Below are 26596 nucleotides of genomic sequence, written 5' to 3'. Positions count from 1 at the left end.
TTTGGAGCCGATGTTATAAGCATAGCTGTAGATAACCTGTACTTGCTGATAACGTTGCGCGTTGGCATTGGGAGTTGATGTAAAGAGCCATGCCATGAGCATTGCTGTTAATAACCCGTACCTGTCGATATTTCCTGCAACATGTACAAGTGTGCAGAAAAGAACAAGAAAAAAGATGGAAAAACCCCAACCTAACAACAAAATACAAGACGATTCATGAAACGATTTGGCACAGTCTCTATTTTCTTTCTTTTTGTCATGTTTTATGAATTGATGTTGCCATTTCTCTCTTTGAGGCTGCTTGTTACTGAATTGTTGAGAGAATGTGCATTGACTGAGCTGTGTTACCTGTGCAGGACGTGGCCACAGGTACCTGGGTCGTGTGAACGGCGTGGCCACCCCCTACACCGTAGAAATCCTGTACCAGCTGGGCATCACGCAAGATGGCGGTACTAGAAACAGGGTCCAGGCTTTGCTGCAGTGGCTAGCAGACAGCGCTCAGTCATTCCTCCGCAGGACTTCCTCTGCTAGAGAAAATCGCATGGGGGTCTTTGGCGCTGATCCTGCCTCTCCGCTGTCGACCAGTCCCGCCTCAGAGCATGTGCATTGCGTGGCGGCCATTCTGTGGTTCAGCCATGAGCTGCCCGTCCACTATGACCTGCTGTCTCTCATCACCCCAGATTTCATTGGGTGAGGGCTGGAGTAGCATATAATAATAATAACTGGACATTTTTTAAGTGCCTAACCTATGGCTCTAGGCCCTTTACAAAAGAACATATATATATACAGAATAGAACAATTAAAAGTACAACCTACATAAAACAAATTAATCATACAGACACAAATCACCACATGTACTGTTCACACAATAATCGTATATGCAATACACACTATATATATATAAACATACACAGCTAACACTCTCAACAATCATAACAACTTTATGGGAGAGGAGTATGTGCAGAAATGGAATGAAGAAGACGTTAGGCCAGGTTGGTGTAATATTCTGTGATGTTGTTTAATTTAGTGCTGTTTTCTTTGCTACTACTGCTGTAATGTTGGTTGAGAAGACAAGGAGGGATCATTCAGCTTAGCATAGACTGGTGAGTAGAGCCGCTCATTCAGATGTGAACTGTAGTGTTCGGTAGTGAAAATAGCTATGCTGTATGGTAGTGTGTGCTACAGCGAGTATTGTTTTGAGTTGATGACAGACATGTCAGAAAAAAAAATTTCTCCCAACTTTTAATTAGCCTGCCATCAGTTATGTGTTTGAAAGCTTCTGAAAATGAGATCCCTTAGGAAAATAATTGTAAACAATCACCAAACAAGTACATTGTATTACAACTTTTACTGTGTGATTCCAGGGCTCTATACGAGTGGGCCAACAGCCTAGCGGTGAACTCACTGCTGAAGAAAGCGGTGAACCACGTGTTGTGTTCTGCCTGTCACATCCACCCGCCCTACTTCACGCAGCTGCTGCACTGGGCCGGTTTCCTGGGTAACGACCTCTCTGCTGTTGCCACTGACGACAGCAAAGACGACGCTCAGCAACAGCAGGTAAGGCTTACAAGTCGTGTGTTATGATAAAAAAAAATCTCAGGATAGGTACTTGTACTTGTCTTGGAGTTTTTATTGTCGAACGCTGAAGAAGAAGAAGAAGTCTTGGAGTTTTTGTTTTTGTCTGTGAATGTACCCTTGTTAGAATAGTAATTGTACCAGGCTTGTATTTTCTTGAAAGTGGGAATCTGCTCTTTTAAAAAAAGTCTTTCGTGCTGAGGAGTCAAAAGGCGTCAACAATGCAGTGGTTACGTGACAGTGGAGGGGAACAAGAAAACAAAAGACATAGCGGCAGGTCTGACCAGTTGCTGACTTTTTGTCTGTGTTTTTGAGTTTCAACCCGGACAGTAGCACAAATGACCAGTCAACATCGTCCACTTTAGCAAAGCTGTAATCAAATATCAAGGACATTATTGTCAAATAGATAAACAACAAAACTCTATGATCTCACACCTAATATTTGTTTATGTTCAGGGTGCCCAGGGCCCAGGTGCAATGACAGACGATTCCAAAGAGGCCAACCGTCAGCCTCTGAGACATGAAGCACCGTCTGGGACAATGACAGACGACTCTAAGGAAGCCACTCGCCTCAGTTGTGCACAGCAGGTCAGTTGGATTGACCCAGGTCAAATACAGTGGTACCTGTGATGAAAAATACCCTTGGGACCAGCCAAACGTGTCCCTACACTGCAGGTGGCCTGTCATGACAGGTATATTTTGGTCAAGATGATAGACAAAGGGACAAGAGAAGGTGTCCTATCATCCTCTCATTGGAGGGGCCTATCATCCTCTCATTGGAGGGGCCTATCATCCTCTCATTGGAGGGGCCTATCATCCTCTCATTGGAGGGGCCTATCATCCTCTCATTGGAGGGGCCTATCATCCTCTCATTGGAGGGGCCTATCAAGGCAGGTACCACTGTACAAGTTAACTTCTGGTTGTCAGGAACTTTGCTTTGAGTGTTGTGGACATTTTAGGTTTGTGCGTGGGTTTATATGCACCTTCACGATAGGGAATGTGCGTATGCTTTCTTGGAAGCAGATAAATGTATCTTTATGCACCTATCTATCACAAAGGGATCTTGTTTCGTATGTGGCTTCACAAACTGATCAAAATCTTGAGAAACACTTTCCAGATGATAAATGGTTTTTAACGCCATCAATGTCAAACCATTAGTGGTTCGTTCAAGGGTGTTTCCCTGACTTAAGATGGACAAAAACCCACACTTACCAGCTTATCTTCTGCATTTGTTCAGGCTTTGAGCAGCCTGTCCCTAGACAAGGGGAAGCTGGAGAGTGTCTCCGTGGTGTGCCGCTCTCCGGCCGCTGTGGCCCAGTTGCTGGACTCCGGCCTTCCCACCGTGCTGGCCCAGGGTCTGGCCGAGTACTGCAGTCGTCAGATCACACTCATCGTGGAGCGGAATCTTGTCAGCGATGCTGAGAGGTTGCAGCAACAGCAGCAACAGCAGCAGCAACAACAACCCTCTGCAGATAACGGACCGAGGAGAGGAGAGTGGCCTGATGCCGGTGAGTTTGTTGTGCTGGGAGTGAATGTAGCGTTCATTTTCTTGAAGCTTCTGTGAAAGTAAATGATTGGGGGCATTCCTGTGAAATTTGATGACATCTACAAGTTTGTCGTTCTCAAACTTTTTTTCTCCAATAATCCAGTGAAAGTGTGAGTAGGGTGGTGATGGTAGTGAAAAGGAAGAAACAAAAGGATAAAATGCATCAGCAATGTGCTTGTGTAAAGAAGAAATAATCAAAACAAACGTACAAAATAGTTTTGGGAAGGTAAGTTCTTTAAGTCCTCTTCATGTTCACTTTTTCTGTTGAGACACTGAATACAATGGTTTCTGTTGTTCCAGAGCCAGACAGCAACGGTCTGACAGCAGAGCTGGTGGCGTCCATTCTGTCGTTCTTTGCTGAGCTGTGCTGTGAGCCCACCATCAAGGACTGGCTGGGGGGTCCCGAAGGCAACGTCTTCTGGCCCGCCCTGCTGACCATGCTGTGCAACACCTCCACACAGAGACCCACCGTCTCCACGCTCTCCGTGCCGCACAGGTTCAAGGTCAGTGTAGGAGCGAGGAAGGATTTTGAGTTTGATATAGGGATGAATGAATGGCTGAGTAAGGTCAAGTCAAGTCAACTTCTTGTCTGAAACATGGGCGGGGATGTAGCTCAGTCGGTAGCGCGCTGGATTTGTATCCAGTTGGCCGCTGTCAGCGTGAGTTCGTACCCACGTTCGGCGAGAGATTTATTTCTCAGAGTCAACTTTGTGTGCAGACTCTCCTATGTGTCCGAACACCCCCGTGTGTACACGCAAGCACAAGATCAAGTGCGCATGAAAAAATCCTGTAATCCATGTCAGAGTTCGGTGGGTTATAGAAACACGAAAATACCCAGCATGCTTCCTCCGAAAACGGCGTATGGCTGCCTAAATGGCGGGGTAAAAAACGGTCATACACGTAAAATTCCACTCGTGCAAAAAACACGAGTGTACCTGGGAGTTTCAGCCCACAAACGCAGAAGAAGAAGAAGTCTGAAACATGAGGGGTTTTAGTTGTGGTGCATAACACAAGAAATACAGCACAAAAGCATTGCAAGGGAAATAAATTAGATTCTGATGGACAACAGTGAATTCAGTCAGTCTCTGAATAACAGAAGTTCGGTATGCTTCTGTGTGGATGGTTAGTGTTTCAGATATTTCAGGGACTATGGACTTTTCATTGTGTTTGTTAGTGTTATTTTGTGTTCTTTATTCCCAGGTCTTTCAGATAAACAATGTTGAAGACATTGCAGTAATTCAAGAAAAAACTTCCTCTCTTTGTATTATATGATAAGTGAGTAACATGATTATTTTGTCTTCAGGTGATGAGCGTCGAGGAGAGGTTTCTGATCGAGTCGACAGCCATCCAGTTCTTCACTCAGGTCATCGCCTGTCACTCCGTCAACCAGCTCTTCTTCGCCAAGGTCCTGTGTGATGTCATCAGGGAACAGGGCGCATCACGGGCAGGTAACTGGCATAGATCTGTGCTTGTCTTGTTTTGGGCTGGTGGAGGGCTGGGTTGTGAGGAAGGTGAGTGATTCCTTGGGTGCATTGGGTGATAAAGAGGGGAGGGGGGGGGGGATTCTTTTGCAAGGTGCTCTGATGCAGCTTAAATTGCAGAGAACCAAAAAATTGCATGTTCTTGTAAGATTCAGGGCAGTTTCCTTTCAGGGCAGTTTATTCATGCTTCATGCAAAGTTAGGGGCCTTGTTTCCCATGCTGTGCTTTTGTATTTTTAGGAATAAATAACCTACTGTGAAGGCATACCCACATTAATGTGTTCAGTGGTATTGAGTGTCAAGAGAGCTGTGACTGATATGAAGATATTCTCCATGAAGGTTTTACAGTGAAAATGGAAGAACTTCAGTAAAAGTATAAAAGCACAAGTTTTAAACTCGCTTGTCATTCTGATGCAGTCTTACCTTAGGTTTCAGAATTGTTTCACACTTTCACCTGTATCTTGCTAGGTTTGCTGCTGGGCACAGTACCACTGTCTGGCTTCACACGTCGCTTGTTGCTGCAAGTTCTGCTGGAAGACGAAAAGATTACCGTTGCTCTGCGAGCATCTCCAGAATTCTACTGCCGTCTGGCGGGCAATGGTGGCCCCTCCAATGGGGAGAAAGGACTCGGATGTCGGATCCATCATCCGTGCTTTGGAGCGGGAAGAGGCAGCTGCTCCATCACTGTCAACATCAACAGTCCCTGCTCTGAGGTTCTCACCCGGTTTGGAGGTGAGTAGTGTGTGTTGTTTGGAGTGTGTCGTTTTGTTGTTTTATTCATTTTGGTCTTTTTGTTTGACTGCATTTGTGTGTGTGTGCCTGTGTGTTGTGTATGTGTGTGTGCGTCTGTCTGTGTCTGTTTGTCTGTCTGTATATGTGTGTTCTTTCGTTTCTGGCAACTGTTCTTGAGAGATTTTCAGAAGAATAATTTTGAGATTCTCTATTTGCGCCTAATGAAAAGCATGTAATAAAATTTTGTCAATGCCCAAATATATGAGTTACAGTAAAGAAAAAGAAGTAAGTCTTTAATGACAGCTGGCATGAATATGACTTGCAGATTGAAATAAGCAAGAAGTTGTTTAAAAGGCGTTTTTTCAGATCCCACAGCCGCAGCCATGGTGGCAAGCAGTTTGCTGGAGTGTCGTGACGATCGCAAGAGGGCCGAGGACCTGGCCAAGGAGAGCAGTGACCTTGGCATTGAGGTCATGGAGTACATCACTGCTGCAGGTAACAATGGCCGACAGTCGTTCTGTTTGCTGTGCGAGAGTGTGTGGTTTTTAGCTGTTACTCTCAAACTTTTCTTTTCTAAATGGCAGGATAAAAACGGTCATACAAATAAAAACCAACTCGTACGAAAAAGCCACAAGTGTACATGGGAGTTTCAGCCCATGAACGCAGAAGAAGCAGAAATTTGTCTCTATCGTTCCCATGCCTTCTTGTTTAGAATGTTTGTCTTGTTTTATGTAGACGTGGGAGAAGCTGTTTGGTGGGGAATTTCTTTGCCAGTGATGTTTGTGGTATATTTTTGCTGAAGTCAGATCGTGTGCATATAGGTGTGCTGGGATTATGTTTCAGGTGTCCTTGCCAGTGATGTTTGTGGTATATTTTTGCTGAAGTCAGATCGTGTGCATATAGGTGTGCTGGGATTATGTTTCAGGTGTCCTTGCCAGTGATGTTTGTGGTATATTTTTGCTGAAGTCAGATCGTGTGCATATAGGTGTGCTGGGATTATGTTTCAGGTGTCCTTGCCAGTGATGTTTGTGGTATATTTTTGCTGAAGTCAGATCGTGTGCATATAGGTGTGCTGGGATTATGTTTCAGGTGTCCTTGCCAGTGATGTTTGTGGTATATTTTTGCTGAAGTCAGATCGTGTGCATATAGGTGTGCTGGGATTATGTTTCAGGTGTCCTTGCCAGTGATGTTTGTGGTATATTTTTGCTGAAGTCAGATCGTGTGCATATAGGTGTGCTGGGATTATGTTTCAGGTGTCCTTGCCAGTGATGTTTGTGGTATATTTTTGCTGAAGTCAGATCGTGTGCATATAGGTGTGCTGGGATTATGTTTCAGGTGTCCTTGCCAGTGATGTTTGTGGTATATTTTTGCTGAAGTCAGATCGTGTGCATATAGGTGTGCTGGGATTATGTTTCAGGTGTCCTTGCCAGTGATGTTTGTGGTATATTTTTGCTGAAGTCAGATCGTGTGCATATAGGTGTGCTGGGATTATGTTTCAGGTGTCCTTGCCAGTGATGTTTGTGGTATATTTTTGCTGAAGTCAGATCGTGTGCATATAGGTGTGCTGGGATTATGTTTCAGGTGTCCTTGCCAGTGATGTTTGTGGTATATTTTTGCTGAAGTCAGATCGTGTGCATATAGGTGTGCTGGGATTATGTTTCAGGTGTCCTTGCCAGTGATGTTTGTGGTATATTTTTGCTGAGGTCAGATCGTGTGCATATAGGTGTGCTGGGATTATGTTTCAGGTGTCCTTGCCAGTGATGTTTGTGGTATATTTTTGCTGAAGTCAGATCGTGTGCATATAGGTGTGCTGGGATTATGTTTCAGGTGTCCTTGCCAGTGATGTTTGTGGTATATTTTTGCTGAAGTCAGATCGTGTGCATATAGGTGTGCTGGGATTATGTTTCAGGTGTCCTTGCCAGTGATGTTTGTGGTATATTTTTGCTGAAGTCAGATCGTGTGCATATAGGTGTGCTGGGATTATGTTTCAGGTGTCCTTGCCAGTGATGTTTGTGGTATATTTTTGCTGAAGTCAGATCGTGTGCATATAGGTGTGCTGGGATTATGTTTCAGGTGTCCTTGCCAGTGATGTTTGTGGTATATTTTTGCTGAGGTCAGATCGTGTGCATATAGGTGTGCTGGGATTATGTTTCAGGTGTCCTTGCCAGTGATGTTTGTGGTATATTTTTGCTGAAGTCAGATCGTGTGCATATAGGTGTGCTGGGATTATGTTTCAGGTGTCCTTGCCAGTGATGTTTGTGGTATATTTTTGCTGAAGTCAGATCGTGTGCATATAGGTGTGCTGGGATTATGTTTCAGGTGTCCTTGCCAGTGATGTTTGTGGTATATTTTTGCTGAAGTCAGATCGTGTGCATATAGGTGTGCTGGGATTATGTTTCAGGTGTCCTTGCCAGTGATGTTTGTGGTATATTTTTGCTGAAGTCAGATCGTGTGCATATAGGTGTGCTGGGATTATGTTTCAGGTGTCCTTGCCAGTGATGTTTGTGGTATATTTTTGCTGAAGTCAGATCGTGTGCATATAGGTGTGCTGGGATTATGTTTCAGGTGTCCTTGCCAGTGATGTTTGTGGTATATTTTTGCTGAAGTCAGATCGTGTGCATATAGGTGTGCTGGGATTATGTTTCAGGTGTCCTTGCCAGTGATGTTTGTGGTATATTTTTGCTGAGGTCAGATCGTGTGCATATAGGTGTGCTGGGATTATGTTTCAGGTGTCCTTGCCAGTGATGTTTGTGGTATATTTTTGCTGAAGTCAGATCGTGTGCATATAGGTGTGCTGGGATTATGTTTCAGGTGTCCTTGCCAGTGATGTTTGTGGTATATTTTTGCTGAAGTCAGATCGTGTGCATATAGGTGTGCTGGGATTATGTTTCAGGTGTCCTTGCCAGTGATGTTTGTGGTATATTTTTGCTGAAGTCAGATCGTGTGCATATAGGTGTGCTGGGATTATGTTTCAGGTGTCCTTGCCAGTGATGTTTGTGGTATATTTTTGCTGAAGTCAGATCGTGTGCATATAGGTGTGCTGGGATTATGTTTCAGGTGTCCTTGCCAGTGATGTTTGTGGTATATTTTTGCTGAAGTCAGATCGTGTGCATATAGGTGTGCTGGGATTATGTTTCAGGTGTCCTTGCCAGTGATGTTTGTGGTATATTTTTGCTGAAGTCAGATCGTGTGCATATAGGTGTGCTGGGATTATGTTTCAGGTGTCCTTGCCAGTGATGTTTGTGGTATATTTTTGCTGAAGTCAGATCGTGTGCATATAGGTGTGCTGGGATTATGTTTCAGGTGTCCTTGCGAAAGAGAAGCGAGAAAAGAGCCCCTCACCATCCAAGTCAGGGCTGCCGCCTCGACCACCCACCCGACGGGGCCACAGGCCGTCAGACTCTGGGCTGTCTGGCATCAAGTTCCCTCACTGCACACTACATCTGCAGCATCAACTTATGAAACGTCAGTTGTATTTTATTTTTGTTTGTGGTCTTTTATTATGTTGAAGAATGATAGAAGATTGAAAAGTGTGGCTTGATGTATAACACAGTGCCTCCCCTTAGTTCAGATTTTGTAGTTGATCATGAGGGGTCTCTTGTCTCGTTGACATTTCCACATTTTAGATGGGGGATAAATAATCAATTCGGATTCATCGTCACATTTGTTCCCTTGTGATAACTTACATGGCATTGAGTCAGCTGATATTTCTACCTTTTGAATGAGGGATAGGTGTAATACTGAACTCGGATGCATCATAACATTTGTTTCCTTTCGATAACTTACAAGGCATTGAATCAGCTGACATTTCCACCTTTTGAATGAGGGATAGATGTAATAATCAACTCAGATTCGCAGTCACATTTGTTACCCTGTGATAACATACACAATATTTAGTCAGCTGACAAGGATTTTCCCGTGTTTGTTGCAGACAAGGCGTTGCCCGGTGACCTGACGTTCTCCCAGCTGATGCAGATACTGCTGCAGCGAGGGTTGGCGTCAGGCACCACCGCCCTCCCCTTCACCATCACACTCAGCACACGGTCCACTGTGCCACCCCCCACCCTCCAGGCCGCTCTGGCTGCTGCCCAGCAAGGTACACACAACGGTAGGGGCTGGCTGCTATGTGGATGTTGTGTATTGTGTTGATTAGAACAGTCTTGTTCCCCGACACAGAGGGCAGTAGGTCAGTTAGACCTGGATTCAAAATGTATGCAGGTCAAAATGTCTTGGCCGCAGATATACTTTTATATCAGAAGACATCCTACATGTCAAAGATATTGGACATTCGACCTTGTAGAATGAGAGATTGGCTTTACCCAGAGTTACTTTAGTCCATTCTTTGTGAGCTTAGCTGAAGTAGAGCACCGACATTTTGATGTGGTCTTTATGTTCTGTAGCTTTTTTGCTAAGCTTGTATCTCATTTTTTGCTGCTGAAGAAAGGACATTGGTTATTCCTTCTGCTGGTTACTAACCTCCATATCAGCAAAGTCTTTAAGATTTACAAACTTTGTGATGAACTTGCAAAATGCATACATGTGCACTCAAACAGCACTTTAAACTCCAAGCCGCTTTCTGTTCCAGGTGCCTTGGGTGGCATTGAAGAGTGGGGAGACAACCCCGAAGACATTCCAGACGAGATCCTGCTGACCTCCCCTGCCTTCCCATCAGCCTTGCAGGTGTTTGCCAGCGTGGGTGGGCTGGCGTTGCTAGCAGAGCATCTGCCGCTGCTGTACCCAGACATCACGCGGCAGGGCACAACGACCGACGTCAGCACCACGGACAACAACAACGTCCCTGACCTTGGCCAGGACTGGGTGACGGTGGAGTCGTCGGATGAGTTGTACGATGTGAGTATCATTTGTACTGTGTATCGTGGATTATACTTATAGGGAAGCAGCTTGTGTTGAGAAGTTTGCAAAGACTAGCTTATTGTCTGAGGTCATGTGCAGTTGAAGAGACAGCTTCATTGAGATGGAATCACATTCTGCTGATAACATATCTTCAAAGAAAAAGTGATGATGTCTTTGCATTTCTCAGTTCTAAGCCTGTGTGTGAATTTCTCCTTTATAAAAAGCAGCAAATCATTTTGTTTTTTTCAAGTTCTTGAAGCAGTTATTACATCATTGTACATAATCAGCATAACATTTTTTGAGAATCTTGACTTTCACTTGAACAGGCATAATGAGTTTGTCTGACTGTAAAAATGGGTTGCACAAAATCTGAATGGAGCTATGATACCAAACTGACTGGAAAAAAAACACCCCACCTATACACATATAACTTGAAAGCATGATTAAATTACATATCTTATCCCAACTCACATATAGCAATTAACCCTAGTTCAGTGCTGGTAACGCTGTACGCGTCCCCTTGGTAACAAGGAAGACGCCTCTAAAAAAGAGTGACCATGACCCATCAAGAGGTCAAGGCCAGACAGAGATCGAGGCTGCCTTCCGTATGCGTGCGCACACACCGCCATTTGTATTCATTCCTACCTCAGCGTTCACACGCGGTGGTCGCTTTTCGTTACGCTCCGGCTGTTTGATAGCCTTTGTGACTGGGTCTTTGACTTGGTTACTTTCTCCTTGGTATTTTCCTCTTCGTCTTTGACTTCGGAGCCTGTTGGGGTGAGATCTTTCCTTATTTTCCATGGTTTTTGGCTACATTTTGGCCTCAATTTGTACTTGTAAAATTGTTTGAATTTTTTTTTCTTGAGTTCACTTTGTCATGGCCGATAGTGGCAGGAAGAAGCATCCTCCCAAGCAGGTACCTGCTGAGACTTCCCGGCTGGTGGGGGGTTTTGGGGGGGTAAAAACAGGTGACTGGTTTGTGTCGTGTGTGGTATGTAGACCAGGTCAGGGGTCAAGGTTAGGTCAGATCGCGTGAAGGATTGTGGTATAGATACAGTTATCACCGAGCTGCAGTTCGCCGATTCGGAGAAGACGATTTCACATTGTTCGGTTTCGTAGCTCCAGAAAAATAGATAAAGAAGATACCAAAGGAGATTTCCTACAGGTTAATCTGCACAGCGTGTTTCCAGTGTCTGCGCGAGGAAGCGCTGTCGAAAGCGCTGTGTCGATCTGGCCATCTGGCAGTCGTGTCCCCGTAAGTAGGCTACAGACAGACAGATCTAGATCCAGTGTCTCGCACTCGTGCACCGTGTCACCTATGCTTACTGTGTGGGTGTATGTGTGACGGAGTGATTGAGTTTGTGTTACTGTTTGTCGATTTCTTACGTGAGCCTTGAAGGCTTTGCCTCTTGTTGGTTTTGCGTTTTCTTGCTTCTGGGGAGTTTGAGCCTCTCCATGCGGCCAGTTTGGCTAATGTGACGCGTAAGACTTTGTTTATTTTTTTGCTTGCTACCTCTAGACGTGGTAGCGAAGTTCACGCGCTATCTGGACTTTCTAGGGATATTTCGTTTGAAAAAGATGGCTCTATTTCTCTTAAATTTAGGCCAGATTTTATTGCTAAGAACCAGAAGCTTGGTCAAACATCCCCTCTTATCCGCATCCCCCCCTTGAGCAATGTACTTGCTCCTGGAGACCCTGACTTATGTAACTGTCCGGTTAGGGCTCTCAGCAGCTACCTGTCCCGGACATTGCCTATTTGCTCGGAAAGTCAAAAACTGCTATTTATCTCCCTCAACTCTGCTCGGGGTAAAGATATTTCTCGAGTCACCTTGGCCAAATGGGTGTCCACAATGATTAGGCAGGCCTACATCTGGTGGCAAAGCCAGTCAGGCGACAATCGGGTAGTCCTACCTCTTACTGCTGCCAGAGCCCATGAGGCTAGAGCCTGGGCCTCTTCACTAGCAGTCCTCCGTTCTGGGCGCCTCTCAGAGGTCCTGGAGTCAGCTTACTGGCGCTCGGAGGACATTTTCATCAACTACTATCTTAGAGATGTCGCTGGAACGCGGCAGGATGGCAGTTCTGCATTGCCAGCATTGGTAGCGGCAGGACAAGTTCTCTATTCTTGATATGGTGAGTTCCCTCTACCTATAGTAGCAATCTGCTATAAGTGAGTTGGGATAAGATATGTAATTTAATCAAAAATTAAATAACATATTCTTACTCCGAATCACATTAGCATTGAGTCACCTGAGATGCTTATCACTGAAAAACGCTTACCCGGGTAAAAATTTTAAAGGGAAGCAACCCATCACCAAAACGAAAGTGAAAGTAGCTTTGGTAATGGGCCAGCACACCGGGAGTTACCTCCCATACGGGTGTGTGCCACGTCACTTCCTCTAGGAACACGTGCCTATTCTCATACGTCTTTTTCACCTCGGAGAGGACGGTTCACTTTTAGAACGCTCTGTGGCTGACCTTGTGTGTTTGAGTGACACCCGCCGGCCACGTTACCCAGCTTTTCTGCTCGCCTTGCCTACAGTTTGGTGAGCTCGTTCCCGTTTGTTGTTGGTTTTGCGCTGTTTTTGTTGTGTGAGTTAGTTAGCTAGCTCGTGTGACTTTGCTCGTAGCTCTGCGTGCCCCTTTCTGTGTTGGGCAAGTGTAGCTATAGTATTTTGTTGACGCGAAAGAGTGTGTGTTTACTGTGTTTTCAGTCGTTTAGACTTACGTTTCAGTAAATTTTTTCGCGTTGCCACGCGTTGTTGACTTGTGTGTCAGTTACTTGCGTGTTTCACCATTTTGTTGTGTGAGTTAGTTTACTAGCTCGTGTGACTTTGTTTGTAGCTCTACGTGCCTCTGTTTTTGTTGGGCAAGTGTAGCTATAGTAATTTGTTGACGCGAAAGTGTGTGTTTTTTTTTACTGAGTTTTCAGTCGTTTAGACTTACGTTCAGTAAAATGTTTTCGTGTTGTTTACATGGATTTGACAGCATGTCTGATTCAGACAAGCGCTGTGGCAAGTCGGACCCCAAGGGGAAATTTAAGCCTAAGGCTTCTTCTTAAGCAGTTTTACTTGTACAGACCAAGAACGTAGCACTTTGTTGTCTGTACCTTTTTCGGCGCCTAGCGCTGTTACTACTTCTGCTATCTTTTGCGGCGCCTAGCGCTACTGTTACGTCTGCTCCGGTTCTCTACTACGGAGACTTCGTCCTCATTGTTAGCACCTGTGCAGGGTGCGTTGGTTCCTTTCTGTTTAAGACACTGGTTCCGGAAATCCGCAGCTTGGTGCAGGCAGAGTTCCAGCGTTCCGTCGCCAGTTGTTTGGCGTTTCCGGCATCTGGCAGTGACGTCCGGGCGTTGGCTTCCGTGTCTTTGCCTTCCATTTCCGGTTTGGAGCAGCGTCCTCCCTCTTCAGCTGCGGCTGGTAAGCAGAGCTGGTCCGATAGCCCTCGTGAGGCGCCTGGACGTTCTCTCTCGGGAGACAGCTCTTTCGCATCGGGTCACGACCGATACCATGCTGATCTTTCATTTCCGGCGATAACCTACGAGGCCCTGGATTTGATCGAACAGCTGCGGCAGTCGGTTTCGGCTGCCGCATTTCCGGCACTTGCCGGAAGTGATGATCCGTCCGCTCCGGCACGCTACGGCGGTCGCGGCAGGATGGAGTATTCACTGACTTCCGGTCCTTCCGGATCGCGAAGTCAACCAGTGCAGCCTTCCCTTCCGCATTGCGCGGTTCCGTCGGCTACACTACCGGCACTCGCCGGAAGTGATGATCCGTCCACGCAGGCACGCTACGGCGGCTGCGGCAGGATGGAGTATTCACTGACTTCCGGTCCTTCCGGATCACGAAGTCAACCAGTGCAGCCTTCACTTCCGCATTGCGCGGTTCCGACGGCTACACTTCCGGTTTCGGCCGGACACGCTGCTTCCTCTTCTGGTGCTTCCTTCCGGATACCAGTGGGTGGATTCCAGCGTACGCCTTCCGGCCAGTTAGTGCCTAGGCTTGAGCAGGCATCACTCCACTCTGATGGGGGAGTGACGTCAGCTCATCCAGCTCCGGTTTTTGCGGATGGTCGTCCTGCCTACCCTTTACCTTCACAAGGTTCTGGGCTGCAGGATGATGTTCGTGCACAGGCATTTCCGGTTTCCGGTTTGCCAGGGCATGCTTCTGCTTCCGGAACTGGTGTTTTTGGTTTCAGTGCAGCCTTCGCTTCCGCATTGCGCGGTTCTGTCGGCTACACTACCGGCACTCGCCGGAAGTGATGATCCGTCCACGCAGACACGCTACGGCGGCTGCGGCAGTATGGAGTATTCACTGACTTCCGGTCCTTCCGGATCGCGAAGTCAACCAGTGCAGCTTTCAATTCCGCATTGCGCGGTTTCGTCGGCTACACTTCCGGTTTCGGCCGGACACGCTGCTTCCTCTTCTGGTGCTTCCTTCCGGATACCAGAGGGTGGATTCCAGCGTACGCCTTCCGGCCATTTAGTGCCTAGGCTTGAGCAGGCATCACTCCACTCGGATGGGGGAGTGACGTCAGCTCATCCAGCTCCGGTTTTTACGGATGGTCGTCCTGCCTACCCTTACCTTCACAAGGTTCTGGGTTGCAGGATGATGTTCGTGCACAGGCATTCCGGTTTCCGGTTTGCCAGGGCATGCTTCTGCTTCCGGAACTGGTGGTTTTGGTCATGGTTCCATGTGTGACTATTCTGATGCTCCATCAGTGGTCAACGAGGAGTCTCGGGGCGTGTTTCCGTCGAAGCTCAAGTCTGTTCTTGACATTGCGGCGGAAGTAGCGTCTCGTTTTTTCCCCGAAGGGGTGGTGGCTGCGGACTCTTCCGCTCCGTTCGTTCCTTCGGCCATGACGGACTTCCGGCCGGCACAGGAAGATGTTTCTTCCTTCTGGTTCGCCGAGTCTCCGTCAGTGGCTTACCAACTTTCGCATTCGCTGGTTCGTCCAGCACATGCGGGGAGTGGTATTCGGCCAGTGCCTGTTCCGTTACTGCTTCCTTTTGGTACAGTTCCGGAATCAGCTCAGCAGTGAGTGGCGTCGGCTTCTCAAACCCCTTCCTTTGTGCCTATGGGCAATAGGAAGCTTAGCTTGCCCACTCAGAGCCAGAGCTGGCTGGCGTCTTTTGCACTCCCTAGGGCTACCCTTCCGGTTCCCCGGGAATTGCTGCCTCTTCTGGCTAAACCGATCAAGCATGATCCGGTTCTGCCGGTTTCTGAGGCTTCCCTCCTCTCTGCTGAGGAGGTTGGACGTCGGCAGATCGAACTGTCCTCCGTTGCGGAGACTCTTGTTCGGACTCTGTCTCGGGCATTGACCGATTCGCTGGTTCCTTTCACTCTCAGTGAAGAACAAAATGCGGACGATGTCTCTGCGCTTTTTACCGCCTTGGCCAAGGTCAATGAGGAACAATTGCGTCTTTCCTTCCTACAGTACACCCAAGCGGTCCTCTGTAGGAGGGATCTCTTCCTCTCGCAGTCCCAGTTCACGGAGCTGGCTACTAGGGAGACCTTGAGAGTCTCCCCGGTCTCAGAGGAATCTCTCTTCTGTTCTCTGGCAATGGATGCCAGACAGAAGGAGATTCAGTCGAACAAGGACAGTCAGTTCCTCGACTTCACTCTGCAGGGGGTGAAACAGTCTAAGCCTTCTAAGCAAAAGCAGGCTCAGACATTGTCGAACCTCAAGCCAGCTCAGAAGCGGCAGGCTCTGCCGGTCGCTCGTGGCGGGAAGAAGAGGACGGCATCGGGGAGGGGGTGTGGCGGCTCTGGGAGTAAGCCACACCCCCAATGAAGCGCTCCCGATCTCACCCCCCTCCCACCTTGGTGATGGCGGGAGGCCCCTCCCGTGCGCTTTCTCGTTGGATGTCGGAAGTAGACAGCCAATGGATTGTGGGAGTGGTGAGATCGGGCTTCCGCCTGCTCTGGCGGGAGGAAAAGGCGCCTCTTACCCGAGTGCCGCCGCGGTTCAAGCCCCTCTTCTCGCAGGAAGCACGTTCCGTCTTGCAGTCGGAAATTGCCTCCCTGGAGCAGAAGGGCGCGGTGGAGAGAGTTCGGGTCCATAGCTCCCTGGGATTTAGGGGCGTCTTTTCGCCGTTCCCAAAGCGTCAGGAGGATGGCGTCCCGTGTTGGATTTATCTCTCCTCAACACTTCTTGAGTGAGATAAAAGTCAAGATGGAGACGCCAGCCTCTGTCCGAGACTCTCTCCGCCCAGGAGACTGGGTGACCTCGATCGATCTCACGGACGCATACTTTCATTCTTATGCATCCGGCCGACCGGAAATGGCTTTGTTTCCGGTGGGGAGATCAGATCTACCAGTTTCGCGCACTCCCTTTCGGGCTGTCCCTCGCACCATGGATTTTCACCATGGTGGTGAGACAGGTCTGTGCACTGGTGAGGTCCTAGGGTATCCGCCTGCGGGCTTATCTGGACGACTGACTCATCATGATCCAGTCCCAGAGCGGCTGTTCGCAGGATACCCTGATGGTTCTTCGAGAATCCAACTTGTTGGGGTTCTCGATCAACCGGGCAAAGTCGGAGCTGACCCCGTCACAGACATTCACTTATCTGGGGATGTCTTTCGACACGGTCGCGTGGACTGTCCAGCCTTCTTAGAGAAGGGTGGACAAGCTCCAAGCTCAGATTCGCTCCACTTTGCCTCTCCTGATGGCTTCCATCCGTCTGGACTTGGTGGCTCGCTCGCATAGAGCGTCCACCTCGTCAGTTTATGCTTCCCACTGGAAGGCATGGACTGCCTGGTGTTCAGCTACAGGGGTGAGTTCGGTGGCTCCGCGCTCTATTCAGGTCGCCAACCGCCTCTCTTTCATGTCTTCGCAGGGCGCCTCAGGCTCCTCGTTGAGGGTCCGGCGCTTCGCTATCTCGGCGACTCTTTAGCAGATCGGTCGGTCTGTTCGAGTCGGGGGCGTTATAGCTGCAGTCATTAAAGGGGCTGCTCTTAAGGAAGCTAAAGCTCGTTTGCCCGCTCCCAAGTGGGACTTGTTTTTAATCCTGGAATTCCTACGTTCTGCGGATTTTGAGCCTTTGAGCGAGGCCATTCTGTTCAATGTCACTCGCAAAGCGCTGGTTCTTCTTTTGTTGGCAACGGCCCGACGGGGTAGCGAGGTCCACGCCCTCTCGGGTCAGCCTGGAGATATCTCCTTTTAGTCGGACGGTTCCGCATCTTTGCGTTTCCGGCCCGATTTCCTGGCCAAGAATCAGTCTCCGGGGCAGGCCTCTCCGCTGGTTAGAGTCAAGGCTCTGATCAGCGCGTTGGCCCCGGATGACCTTGATTCGGTCAATTGCCCTGTGAGGGCTCTTTGTCTGTACTTAGCCCGGACTCAGCCGTTTCGGTCTAGTTCTCAGAAGTTGCTGTTTATCTCGCCCTTTTCTAGGCGCGAGTAAGATTTGTCGAAGGTATCGTTGGCCCGGTGGGTGTACTCGCTCATTAAGCAAGCTTATGAGTGGAGTCGCACAAAGAGGGGGGGGGGGGTCATGCCCTCCTTGCCACTTGACTCGGCCCGAGCCCATGAAATGAGGGCGTGGGCATCCTCTCTGGCAGTACTGCGCTCCAGATGTCTAGAGGAGGTGCTGACAACTGCGTTTTGGCGTTCTGAAGATGTTTTCTTAAACTTTTATCTTCGGGACGTCTCGGCTCTTCGACAGGATGGCTCCAGAGGCCTTCCAGCGCTCATAGCAGCAGGCCAGTTCCTGTCCAGAACTTGATGGTGAGTTTTGATTCATTTCTAGCCCACCGCCTTGTTGATGTTATCTGCTAATGTGATTCGGAGTAAGAATATGTTATTTAATGGAAAATTTCCTAGATAAATTTTCATTTAATTAATATACTTACCCGAATCACATACTGTATTCCCTCCCACCTGCCCCGCGTATGGTTTTAAGATTTTTAAAGCCGTATGAGAATAGGCACGTGTTCCTAGAGGAAGTGACGTGGCACACACCCGTATGGGAGGTAACTCCCGGTGTGCTGGCCCATTACCAAAGCTACTTTCACTTTCGTTTTGGTGATGGGTTGCTTCCCTTTAAAATTTTTAGCCGGGTAAGCGTTTTTCAGTGATAAGCATCTCAGGTGACTCAATGCTAATGTGATTCGGGTAAGTATATTAATTAACCCTTTGCCTCCCGCATTCTGAGAGCCTGTTGCTTATCTATTTCCCAGTGCAAGGGGAGTAACTCCGTACAAGGCACCCGGTTACCAACTTTAAAAAATCATATAAAAATAACTACTGTTCACATTTTAATGTAGTTTGGATCTAAAAATTGCTGAAAGATTTAACTTCTTTAAAATGAAACACCAGGAGAGTTTTACCTTAATCCACAGCTTGAAAAAAAATGATAAAGTTGACTGATGCAAAAAATCCACGTTTTCAGAATATATTCTTGTCCCCTTCTCTTGCTTTTTTAGGCACAAAAATGTTCCAAGTGGCAAAATTGTAAATTATACACAACTGCTAGTCAGTCAGCAACATCATTTGATAAAAATAACAGTTATTATAATGGTGCTAGGTGTTTTTTCAGGACCAGTTTGTATTACGTTACACAATGCTCATTTCGAAAGTATCAGTGATATGACATTCTGTTATTAGAGTTAATAAAAACTATACAAAACTTTGCGTTGTTGGCTTGCTAATTTTGTCAGTCACTAAAATTAACAGAAGATGCACATAAGAGACAAAGTAGTTAGTGGATGGACTGAGCCAGGTGCTGGTGGAACTCTGCGAAACATTCTCCTTTGCACAAGTGAAGATCGCAGATGACACACCCAAAGACAGTTTCTACACCATGGCCCCTAGGGGTGCGCACCTTCTTCTTTTCACACATCTTGCAGTTTTTCTTCCTGCCAGGAAGACGGACAATCTTGTGGGTCAGGGGACTACTATCTATTACTCCTGCTTGAGCTATGGCCTGGGCGGCTGCTCTCTTCCGCGAAACGTTGCCTTTACACAAAGCTCGCAGCACTTGTAGACGAAAGTCAAGGTGCCTTAGCCCCTTTTTGGATTGTGCTGGCCTGTGGGTCTCCTTCCAGATCACAAAAGCGTTGACCATTGCTGTCTGCATCAGCCACCAGCAGATGTAGCGCCACCAGCGGACAGAGGGTCGCCCCACAGGGTAGTAGGAGTGGTACTGGTCTGCTAGGTCGACGCCTCCCATGCTGCCATTGTAGACCAGCACAGGCTCAGGAACTGACACCTCCTTCCTCCCCCCTGGTGCTCTCCTCTCATGCTTCCCCATAGCAGACTGAGCATTGGTTGAAAGAACAGCGACTGGCCTCTTGTCCTTCCACAAAGTCGCCACCATGTTGCCGTCCTGGCGGAAGTGAATGTCACCCGGTTTCATTTTCTTGGCAACAGCTGAAGACAGCTCCTTTGGCCAGCCTTGTCTATTCAGCCTAATAGTGGAACACATAGATGTACCTGCCTTCTCCAGGTCCTGACCCAACCTGACAGAGGAGAAGTAATTGTCAAAGAAGATGTGGTGGCCAGCATTCAGGAACCGGGACGCCAGCGTCATCACCACATGGTGGCCAAGCCCGTTAGGTATGGGGACTGTGGACCGCCCCTGGTAGATGTCAAACTCCAGCATGTATCCATTACGGGGGTCGGCAGCACACCACACTTTGATACCCCATGGATTGGGTTTGCCTGAAACAGCAGTCATAAATGTATTATTTATTCTACACGTAAGAACAATCTGACGACATAATTGCAGGGTCCACCTGACAACAGCAAGGCTGTACTCGGGTGAAGACAGGCTGCGATTCTCTGTTCAAAGTTCATCTTATATGCACCTTTGTATGCTTGTGTGAATAATAAAAAATAAAAAACTGCATGTGTGTGTGTGTGTATGTTTATGTCTCCGCACAAGTGTACATGGGTAACCGTGTACATGCATGCAAATTGTGTGCGTGTTTGTCCGTCCATGACATTTATGTATATATTTATTACAATCTATTTATTACAATATAATACATCATACATACGGCTATATATATATATATATTATTCTTTTTTTTTAGTACAAGAGACAATAATACCTTACCTTTGATATACTGCTTGAAAGTAAGACGCCCATTGAACTTGATCATGGCTTCATCGATTGAAATGTCACGGCCTGGGTTGTAGTGGGCGCGGCTGTTGTTTGTCACCATGTCAAGCAGTGGCCGAACTTTGAATAAAGCATCATGGCCTGGCTGTCCCTTGGGCACAGCTTTGCTGTTGTCGTTCAGGTGGAAGTATTGTGATAACTTCTGGAATCTGTTTCTGCTCATGACATCAGCGATGGCTGGAACACGCAGGAGAGGATCACTTGACCAATACATCGCGGTGTCGGGCATGCGATGAATGCCGAACATGTACTGAATGAATATAAATAATTTCATCTCAGAGCCAGTAGTGGGTGTCCAATTCTTGTCTGCACCTCTCTGTGCCTGTTTCTGAGCAGCATAAAGGTTGGTCTGGGTGGCAATGTCCTCCCAGAAAGGTTCAGGAATAAGCAGACTGAAGTAGTCATACTCCGCTGCATCAGGTGGCAAATCATGCTGGGGACCGACAGGTGTCACACCAACATCGAACTTTTTTGGCTGGACAGGAGTAGTTCTATCACTCCACCTTGTTGTCAGTTCATTACGATTCTGTTTTGACAGCCGTTTTTTTTTTCGACGAGGATTTGGAGCAGCAAGAACAGGTAAAATTATATCACTGTCACCACTATCACCATGGTTATCACTATCACGATCACTGTCACTCGATTCAAATTCCCTCAGAAGCTGTTCATCGTTCACAACAACATCTAGGTCAATGTCACTTTCGTCCTTCTTGTTAATTTCGTCCAAAGAAAACCCCTCAAAACCACCTTCATCACTATCACTCTCGCCCATGATGGCACGCCAGAAGTCGCCATTGCTAAGATTCTCCATTTTGGCCACACAAAAAATTGACAAACTTTAAAAAATCACAGAGATCGAACCACTTTCAGCTTTGCCATGCAGTTTTCACAGGAAAACACCTTACTTCCTCCGGAAACGGAAGTGCGCATTAGCGGTATTGAATGATGGGATAGGTCAAAGCGAAACCGAAAGTAAGCGACCTAGTGTTTAGCGGCCGCTATCGGGCGTTACGGGAACTATAAAAGGCTCATTTTGCGGGCGCTAGCGGGCGCTGCGGGAGGCATTGGGTTATCTAGGAAATTTTCCATTTTTGACTCACATGCGAAGCAAAAGTGAGTCTATGTACTCACCCGAGTCGTCCGTCCGTCCGTCCGGACGTCCGTCCGGACGTCCGTCCGTCCGTCCGGAAAACTTTAACGTTGGATATTTCTTGGACACTATTCAGTCTATCAGTACCAAATTTGGCAAGATGGTGTATGATGACAAGGCCCCAAAAAACATACATAGCATCTTGACCTTGCTTCAAGGTCAAGGTCGCAGGGGCCATAAATGTTGCCTAAAAACAGCTATTTTTCACATTTTTCACATTTTCTCTGAAGTTTTTGAGATTCAATACCTCACCTATATATGATATATAGGGCAAAGTAAGCCCCATCTTTTGATACCAGTTTGGTTTACCTTGCTTCAAGGTCAAGGTCACAGGAGCTCTTCAAAGTTGGATTGTATACATATTTTGAAGTGACCTTGACCCTGAACTATGGAAGATAACTGTTTCAAACTTAAAAATTATGTGGGGCACATGTTATGCTTTCATCATGAGACACATTTGGTCACATATGATCAAGGTCAAGGTCACTTTGACCCTTATGAAATGTGACCAAAATAAGGTAGTGAACCACTAAAAGTGACCATATCTCATGGTAGAAAGAGCCAATAAGCACCATTGTACTTCCTATGTCTTGAATTAACAGCTTTGTGTTGCATGACCTTGGATGACCTTGACCTTGGGTCAAGGTCACATGTATTTTGGTAGGAAAAATGTGTAAAGCATGTGAGTCGTATGGGCTTTGCCCTTCTTGAAGTAATAAATTTTCATTTGATTAATATACTTACCCAACTCACATCGTTCATTCCCTCCCGCCTCCCCGCTTTTGGGGTTATATCTATCTAAAAAAGAAGTGAGTTGGGCTTCGGTTAGAATGAATTCAAATGGCGGCGTATGCGCACGCATTCGGAAGGCAGCCTCGATCTCGGTCTGGCCTTGACCTGTTGACGGGTCATGGTCACTCTTTTTTAGAGGCGTCTTCCTTGTTACCAAGGGGACGTGTACAGCGTTACCAGCACTGAACTAGGGTTAATTGCTATATGTGAGTTGGGTAAGTATATTAATCGAATGAAAATTTATTACTAACATTTTTGATTGTGTTGACAGCCCTACATGGAGCCCGTGTCCCCAGCCCCAGCCTCGTCCCATGCGGCTCGTCACGTGGCGGGCGCCATGCCGACCATCCCCCCTCACTCCCTCATTGCGTTTGGCCTGTTCTTGCGACTGCCGGGCTACGCCGAGGTTCTGCTGAAGGAGAGGAAGAAAGCGCAGTGTCTGCTGAGGCTGGTCCTTGGTGTCACTGATGACGGGGATGGGGGTGAGTTCTTGAAGGAGGAATCATCGCAAGTTATTGTGTTTGAAGCTGTCTGGAAGTATTTCCAAGTCTTTATTCTATTGAATATGTTTGTACTTGTAGAGATATTGACAACTTTAATTCTTTTGACTATTCTTTTGGCAGCTGTTAAGAACTTTTTTCTATTGCCAATGTGTTTAGTATTCTTGAAGACTTCCTTGATAGGGTTTCAAGTATCTGAGGGACAATTTTTAGCTGCTATATATTTGAGTGATATTTCTGTCAAATCCGGAGAGTTATTGTAAGCAGTGAAGTTATGTGGTTACAGCAGTGCAATGTTTTTTATGCAAAGGAAAGGAAGATACTGTTCATTTAAAATCATCATCCTTATATCTGAAATTGTGTTATGCAAAAATACAGGTCAGCTTATTGTGGGATTCATTGGTTTTCTGTCCACAGGTCACATTCTGACGTCGCCCATCGCCAGCTCTCTCCCCACCCTCCCCTTCACCGTGCTCAAGTCCCTGTTTGACGCGTCACCCCTGACGACAGACGACGGTGTACTCCTGCGACGAATGGCACTGGACATCGGTGTCCTTCACCTTGTGCTGGCCTGTCTGTCGGTGCTCAGTCACCACGGACCCAGGGTGCCCATTTCAGGCTTCCAACAAGAGGTGAGCGCAATGTGGCAGAAACAGAATATGTTCAGATTGTTCATGTCTCTCTTGTATTGTGCTGCCAACATCTGAGAAATATTTGCAAAGGGGGCAAAGTGCTGAGCGCATACCTTTATACTCTATGTCTTATGTAGGATTTAGCTTAAGTTTAAGTAGAAAGGAGTCACGAAAGATGAAGTTTTTGTTGTTGTATTCCCTTCATTGCCAAAAACTAAAAGATTGGTTGTACAGTGTAGTATTTAAAAAGTGTTGATTAAAGTACCTGGGAGTGAACATAAAGGACTGAAACAGCATCAGCAGTGTGTGAGTGAAAAGATTGTTGGTCTTTGTAACACATTTAGCATGGGCAAGTAAAATCCAGCAACACCATCTTGTGACTTTGTTCATCCCCAGCCACATTTCCAAGCTGCCATTCCTTTTGTGAAATTAACAAACTGTCATGATCTCATAGCACACTATGGACTGTATGACAGCCAAAGCTAACCTGTTCCCCTGTTTGTCAGACCCAGATGATCCTGACGGCCATGCAGGCAGCGGCCACGCAGAGCGGGATGGCTCAGAGCGAGGAGAAGACGCAGCACTACTGGGCCAAGGGCACCGGCTTCGGCACCGGTTCCACCACCTCCAGCTGGGATGCTGAGCAGGCCTTGCTGCGACAGCGCAGTGAGGAAGAGCACGTCGCTTGCCTTCTGCAGGTCAGTAGTCATTTGCAAGGTTTTCCTTTGTTGCTTGGTGACTGGTAAAGGGCAAGATTGGCAAGCGGCAGATGTAGCTCTAATTTCTTGTGCTGGCAACGCTAAATTTATTTCTGTGGCCTTTTACTGTAACAAGGCTTGGTCTCCTGGAGACAGATGTTCGGCTTTAAGCCCCCAAAATTGAGTATGGCTGCCTTAATGGTGGGACAGAATACAGTCATGTGACAATTTACCCCCGAAAATTAATGGTGGAAGAAAAAACGGTCATACATGTCAACTTGAAAGAAAGTTCACTTGATAAAATTTGTATGTGTGTGTGTGTTACAGAGTGATGGTTTAATTTAGATGGGGATAAGATTTTAAATGCAGGTTTACAAGTCTTACTGGTAAAGGGCAAGATTGGCAAGCGGCAGATGTAGCTCTAATTTCTTGTGCTGGCAACGCTAAATTTATTTCTGTGGCCTTTTACTGTAACAAGGCTTGGTCTCCTGGAGACAGATGTTCGGCTTTAAGCCCCCAAAATTGAGTTTCTTTTCAGAATCACTATTCAGGATGTAGGTAGCAGTTAGCAGAGTGGAAATATTGAGGACAAAAGAAAATTGGTTACCATCAGATTCCTAGTTCCTTTCGATCACAAATCTTGACCTGAAGACGAACTTATGTGACTTCATAAAGAATACCCCAAGAGAAATCATAAAGGTAAAATTGTTTGAGACTAAAGAATATTCAACTCCGATCTGCAGGTACTGGGCAGCTACATCAACCCAGGCGGCCACATCCCCAAAGACTTCTTTGGAGAAGAGGAGAAGGACGAGGACGGTGTTAGCACCGCCTCCCCCTACACCCCTCCTTCAGAGAAGTGGCTGCTACCAGAGGTGGTGTCGGACCTGCTGAGCCAATCGTGTCTGATCCCGGCCATCTCATCCTACCTGCGCAACGACTCTGTACTGGACATGGCGCGCCACGTGCCGCTCTACAGAGCTCTGCTGCAGCTGCTGAGAGGTCAGACATTCTTGTGCTTGGGCTTTAGAGATGCAGTGGAAACTCCCCCCCCCCCTTTTAAGACCTCCGAAAATCTGAGAAAATCAGGTCTTTTTCAGGAGTCTTACGTAGGTTATGAACAGAAAATCTGAAAAAATAGGTCTAAAAAGGGGGTGGTCTTAAGAGGGGGGGGGGGGGGGGGGGTTTCCACTTTACTGCTGTGCTTTCATGTTGGTCAATAGTCATGTGAATTTTAATAAGTTTGAGGAGCTCTTATGAATTGCATATAAAAACAAGTCTTGTGTTCTTGAAGGTGACACTTAGCTTGATCTTGTGAAAGAGATGAGTATTGTTGCGGTTGTGTGATAGAGGAGTACTGAGAAAGTGGTGCTGCTGATATGTATTAAGAAAGAGTGGCTTCTGAATAAAGTCTTTGTTGTAAGGTATCACCCGTTCTTACTGTACAATTTGTCCAGTTTCTTTTTGGTTTCTTTTGGGATATTGTGAATGACATGAAAGATTGATCAAAAGAAGCAAACAAAAAGTGTTTTGACACTGTGACTATTGGCATCACTAATGTAATTGCAGGTATGGCGGTGTGCCCGCCACTGGTGGCCCTGTTGCTGCCCATGCCCACACCACAGAGTCTGCAGCAGAACTCGGACACTCCCGGCACGTATGACACGTCCGTGTCCGTTGAGAAACTGCTGGCCAAGATGAAGGGATGTGTGGACACCTACGCTAGCAGGCTCAAGTCAGTTGACAACTTTGTTCTTGTGTGAGGAAATAGTTACTTTGGATGACAGCTGTGTGCGGGGTAATAGTGAGAGATAGCTGCTTTAGTGCCATGAATGTGATGGATTGCTGTTGTTTTAGCTGGGTTTTTTCTGTCTCTAGTTTTGTGTGTAAACTGTGGGACTTCCACCTTCAACAGTCTTTTTACCTTCAGCATATCAGTTTAGCAAATGAGCAAGCAACAGTGTTAAGTAGTTAACAGTGGTCAGACTGTGTGACAGAATAAGTGACAGTGAAATTGGAACTTAGAAAAGGTCTAGTAAGTAAGCAGTGCTGTGTGATCATTTACAATGCTACTGTCAAGTGCAGTTGTTTTAGATTTTCAAATTAAGTCGTCTGATAAGAGAAAAAAATGAATTGAATGTGAACATTGCCTCCATGATTGTGTTCAGGAGCAACAAGGGCAAGACTGTGATATCCAGCAAGGCAGACGAAGAGGAGAGCGAGGGACTGGCGCTACTGATTCCAGACATTCAGGAGTCGGCCGGCATCGTCAAGCTGTCCACGCAGAGACTCAAAGAAGCTGAAGGTAAAGGGCTAGTCAACTTTTCTCTTTAACAATGTGATGCTGTGTGAATGATGCTGCTGTTCATCTGTCTTTCACTCTGTTCCCTGTAGTGTGGTGAGGTTTAGTGATTGAAAGATGTGGTTTTTGTCATGCAATCATTTTAGTCAAGGGATTTAATGGACAAATTTGTGTTTGGCTTGGTGGGGGTGGAGGTGGTGGATTTAAAAGAC

The 26596-nt window shown here is 46.8% G+C and overlaps 3 protein-coding genes across 7 annotated transcripts in view; 1 reads left to right on the top strand and 2 right to left on the bottom strand.

Moving 5' to 3' along the window:
* LOC138952660 (galactose mutarotase-like) overlaps positions 1–26596 on the bottom strand; it is a 380407-nt gene that overhangs the window by 165266 nt on the left and 188545 nt on the right. The gene's annotated exons all lie outside the window — the stretch shown is intronic.
* Positions 1–26596, top strand: part of LOC138953160 (dual E2 ubiquitin-conjugating enzyme/E3 ubiquitin-protein ligase BIRC6-like) — a 92776-nt gene that overhangs the window by 47701 nt on the left and 18479 nt on the right. For 4 of the 5 annotated variants that reach the window (XM_070324961.1, XM_070324960.1, XM_070324958.1 and 1 more), the window contains exons 43-59: positions 357–690; positions 1365–1557; positions 2032–2163; positions 2813–3083; positions 3422–3624; positions 4425–4569; positions 5070–5333; positions 5700–5828; positions 8637–8798; positions 9265–9441; positions 9919–10184; positions 22524–22734; positions 23170–23384; positions 23891–24082; positions 24826–25084; positions 25652–25817; positions 26251–26387. In XM_070324961.1, coding sequence (XP_070181062.1) covers positions 357–690; positions 1365–1557; positions 2032–2163; positions 2813–3083; positions 3422–3624; positions 4425–4569; positions 5070–5333; positions 5700–5828; positions 8637–8798; positions 9265–9441; positions 9919–10184; positions 22524–22734; positions 23170–23384; positions 23891–24082; positions 24826–25084; positions 25652–25817; positions 26251–26387 — 3456 coding nt within the window. The remainder of the gene's footprint in view (positions 1–356; positions 691–1364; positions 1558–2031; positions 2164–2812; positions 3084–3421; positions 3625–4424; positions 4570–5069; positions 5334–5699; positions 5829–8636; positions 8799–9264; positions 9442–9918; positions 10185–22523; positions 22735–23169; positions 23385–23890; positions 24083–24825; positions 25085–25651; positions 25818–26250; positions 26388–26596) is intronic. The other variant, XM_070324959.1, reaches the window with a different exon arrangement.
* On the bottom strand, positions 18316–21376 carry LOC138953161 (piggyBac transposable element-derived protein 4-like). The gene is made up of 2 exons (XM_070324962.1): positions 20245–21376; positions 18316–19847 (listed from the first exon to the last, which is right to left on the bottom strand). Exons 1-2 carry the CDS (start codon positions 21119–21121, stop codon positions 18886–18888), a joined length of 1839 nt encoding a protein of 612 aa, XP_070181063.1. The 5' UTR covers positions 21122–21376; the 3' UTR covers positions 18316–18885.

The sequence above is a fragment of the Littorina saxatilis genome, linkage group LG17, assembly GCF_037325665.1.
Source record: "Littorina saxatilis isolate snail1 linkage group LG17, US_GU_Lsax_2.0, whole genome shotgun sequence".
In the NCBI taxonomy this organism is placed as follows: Eukaryota; Metazoa; Mollusca; class Gastropoda; order Littorinimorpha; family Littorinidae; genus Littorina; species Littorina saxatilis.
This window is presented reverse-complemented; position numbering and strand designations above follow the sequence as displayed.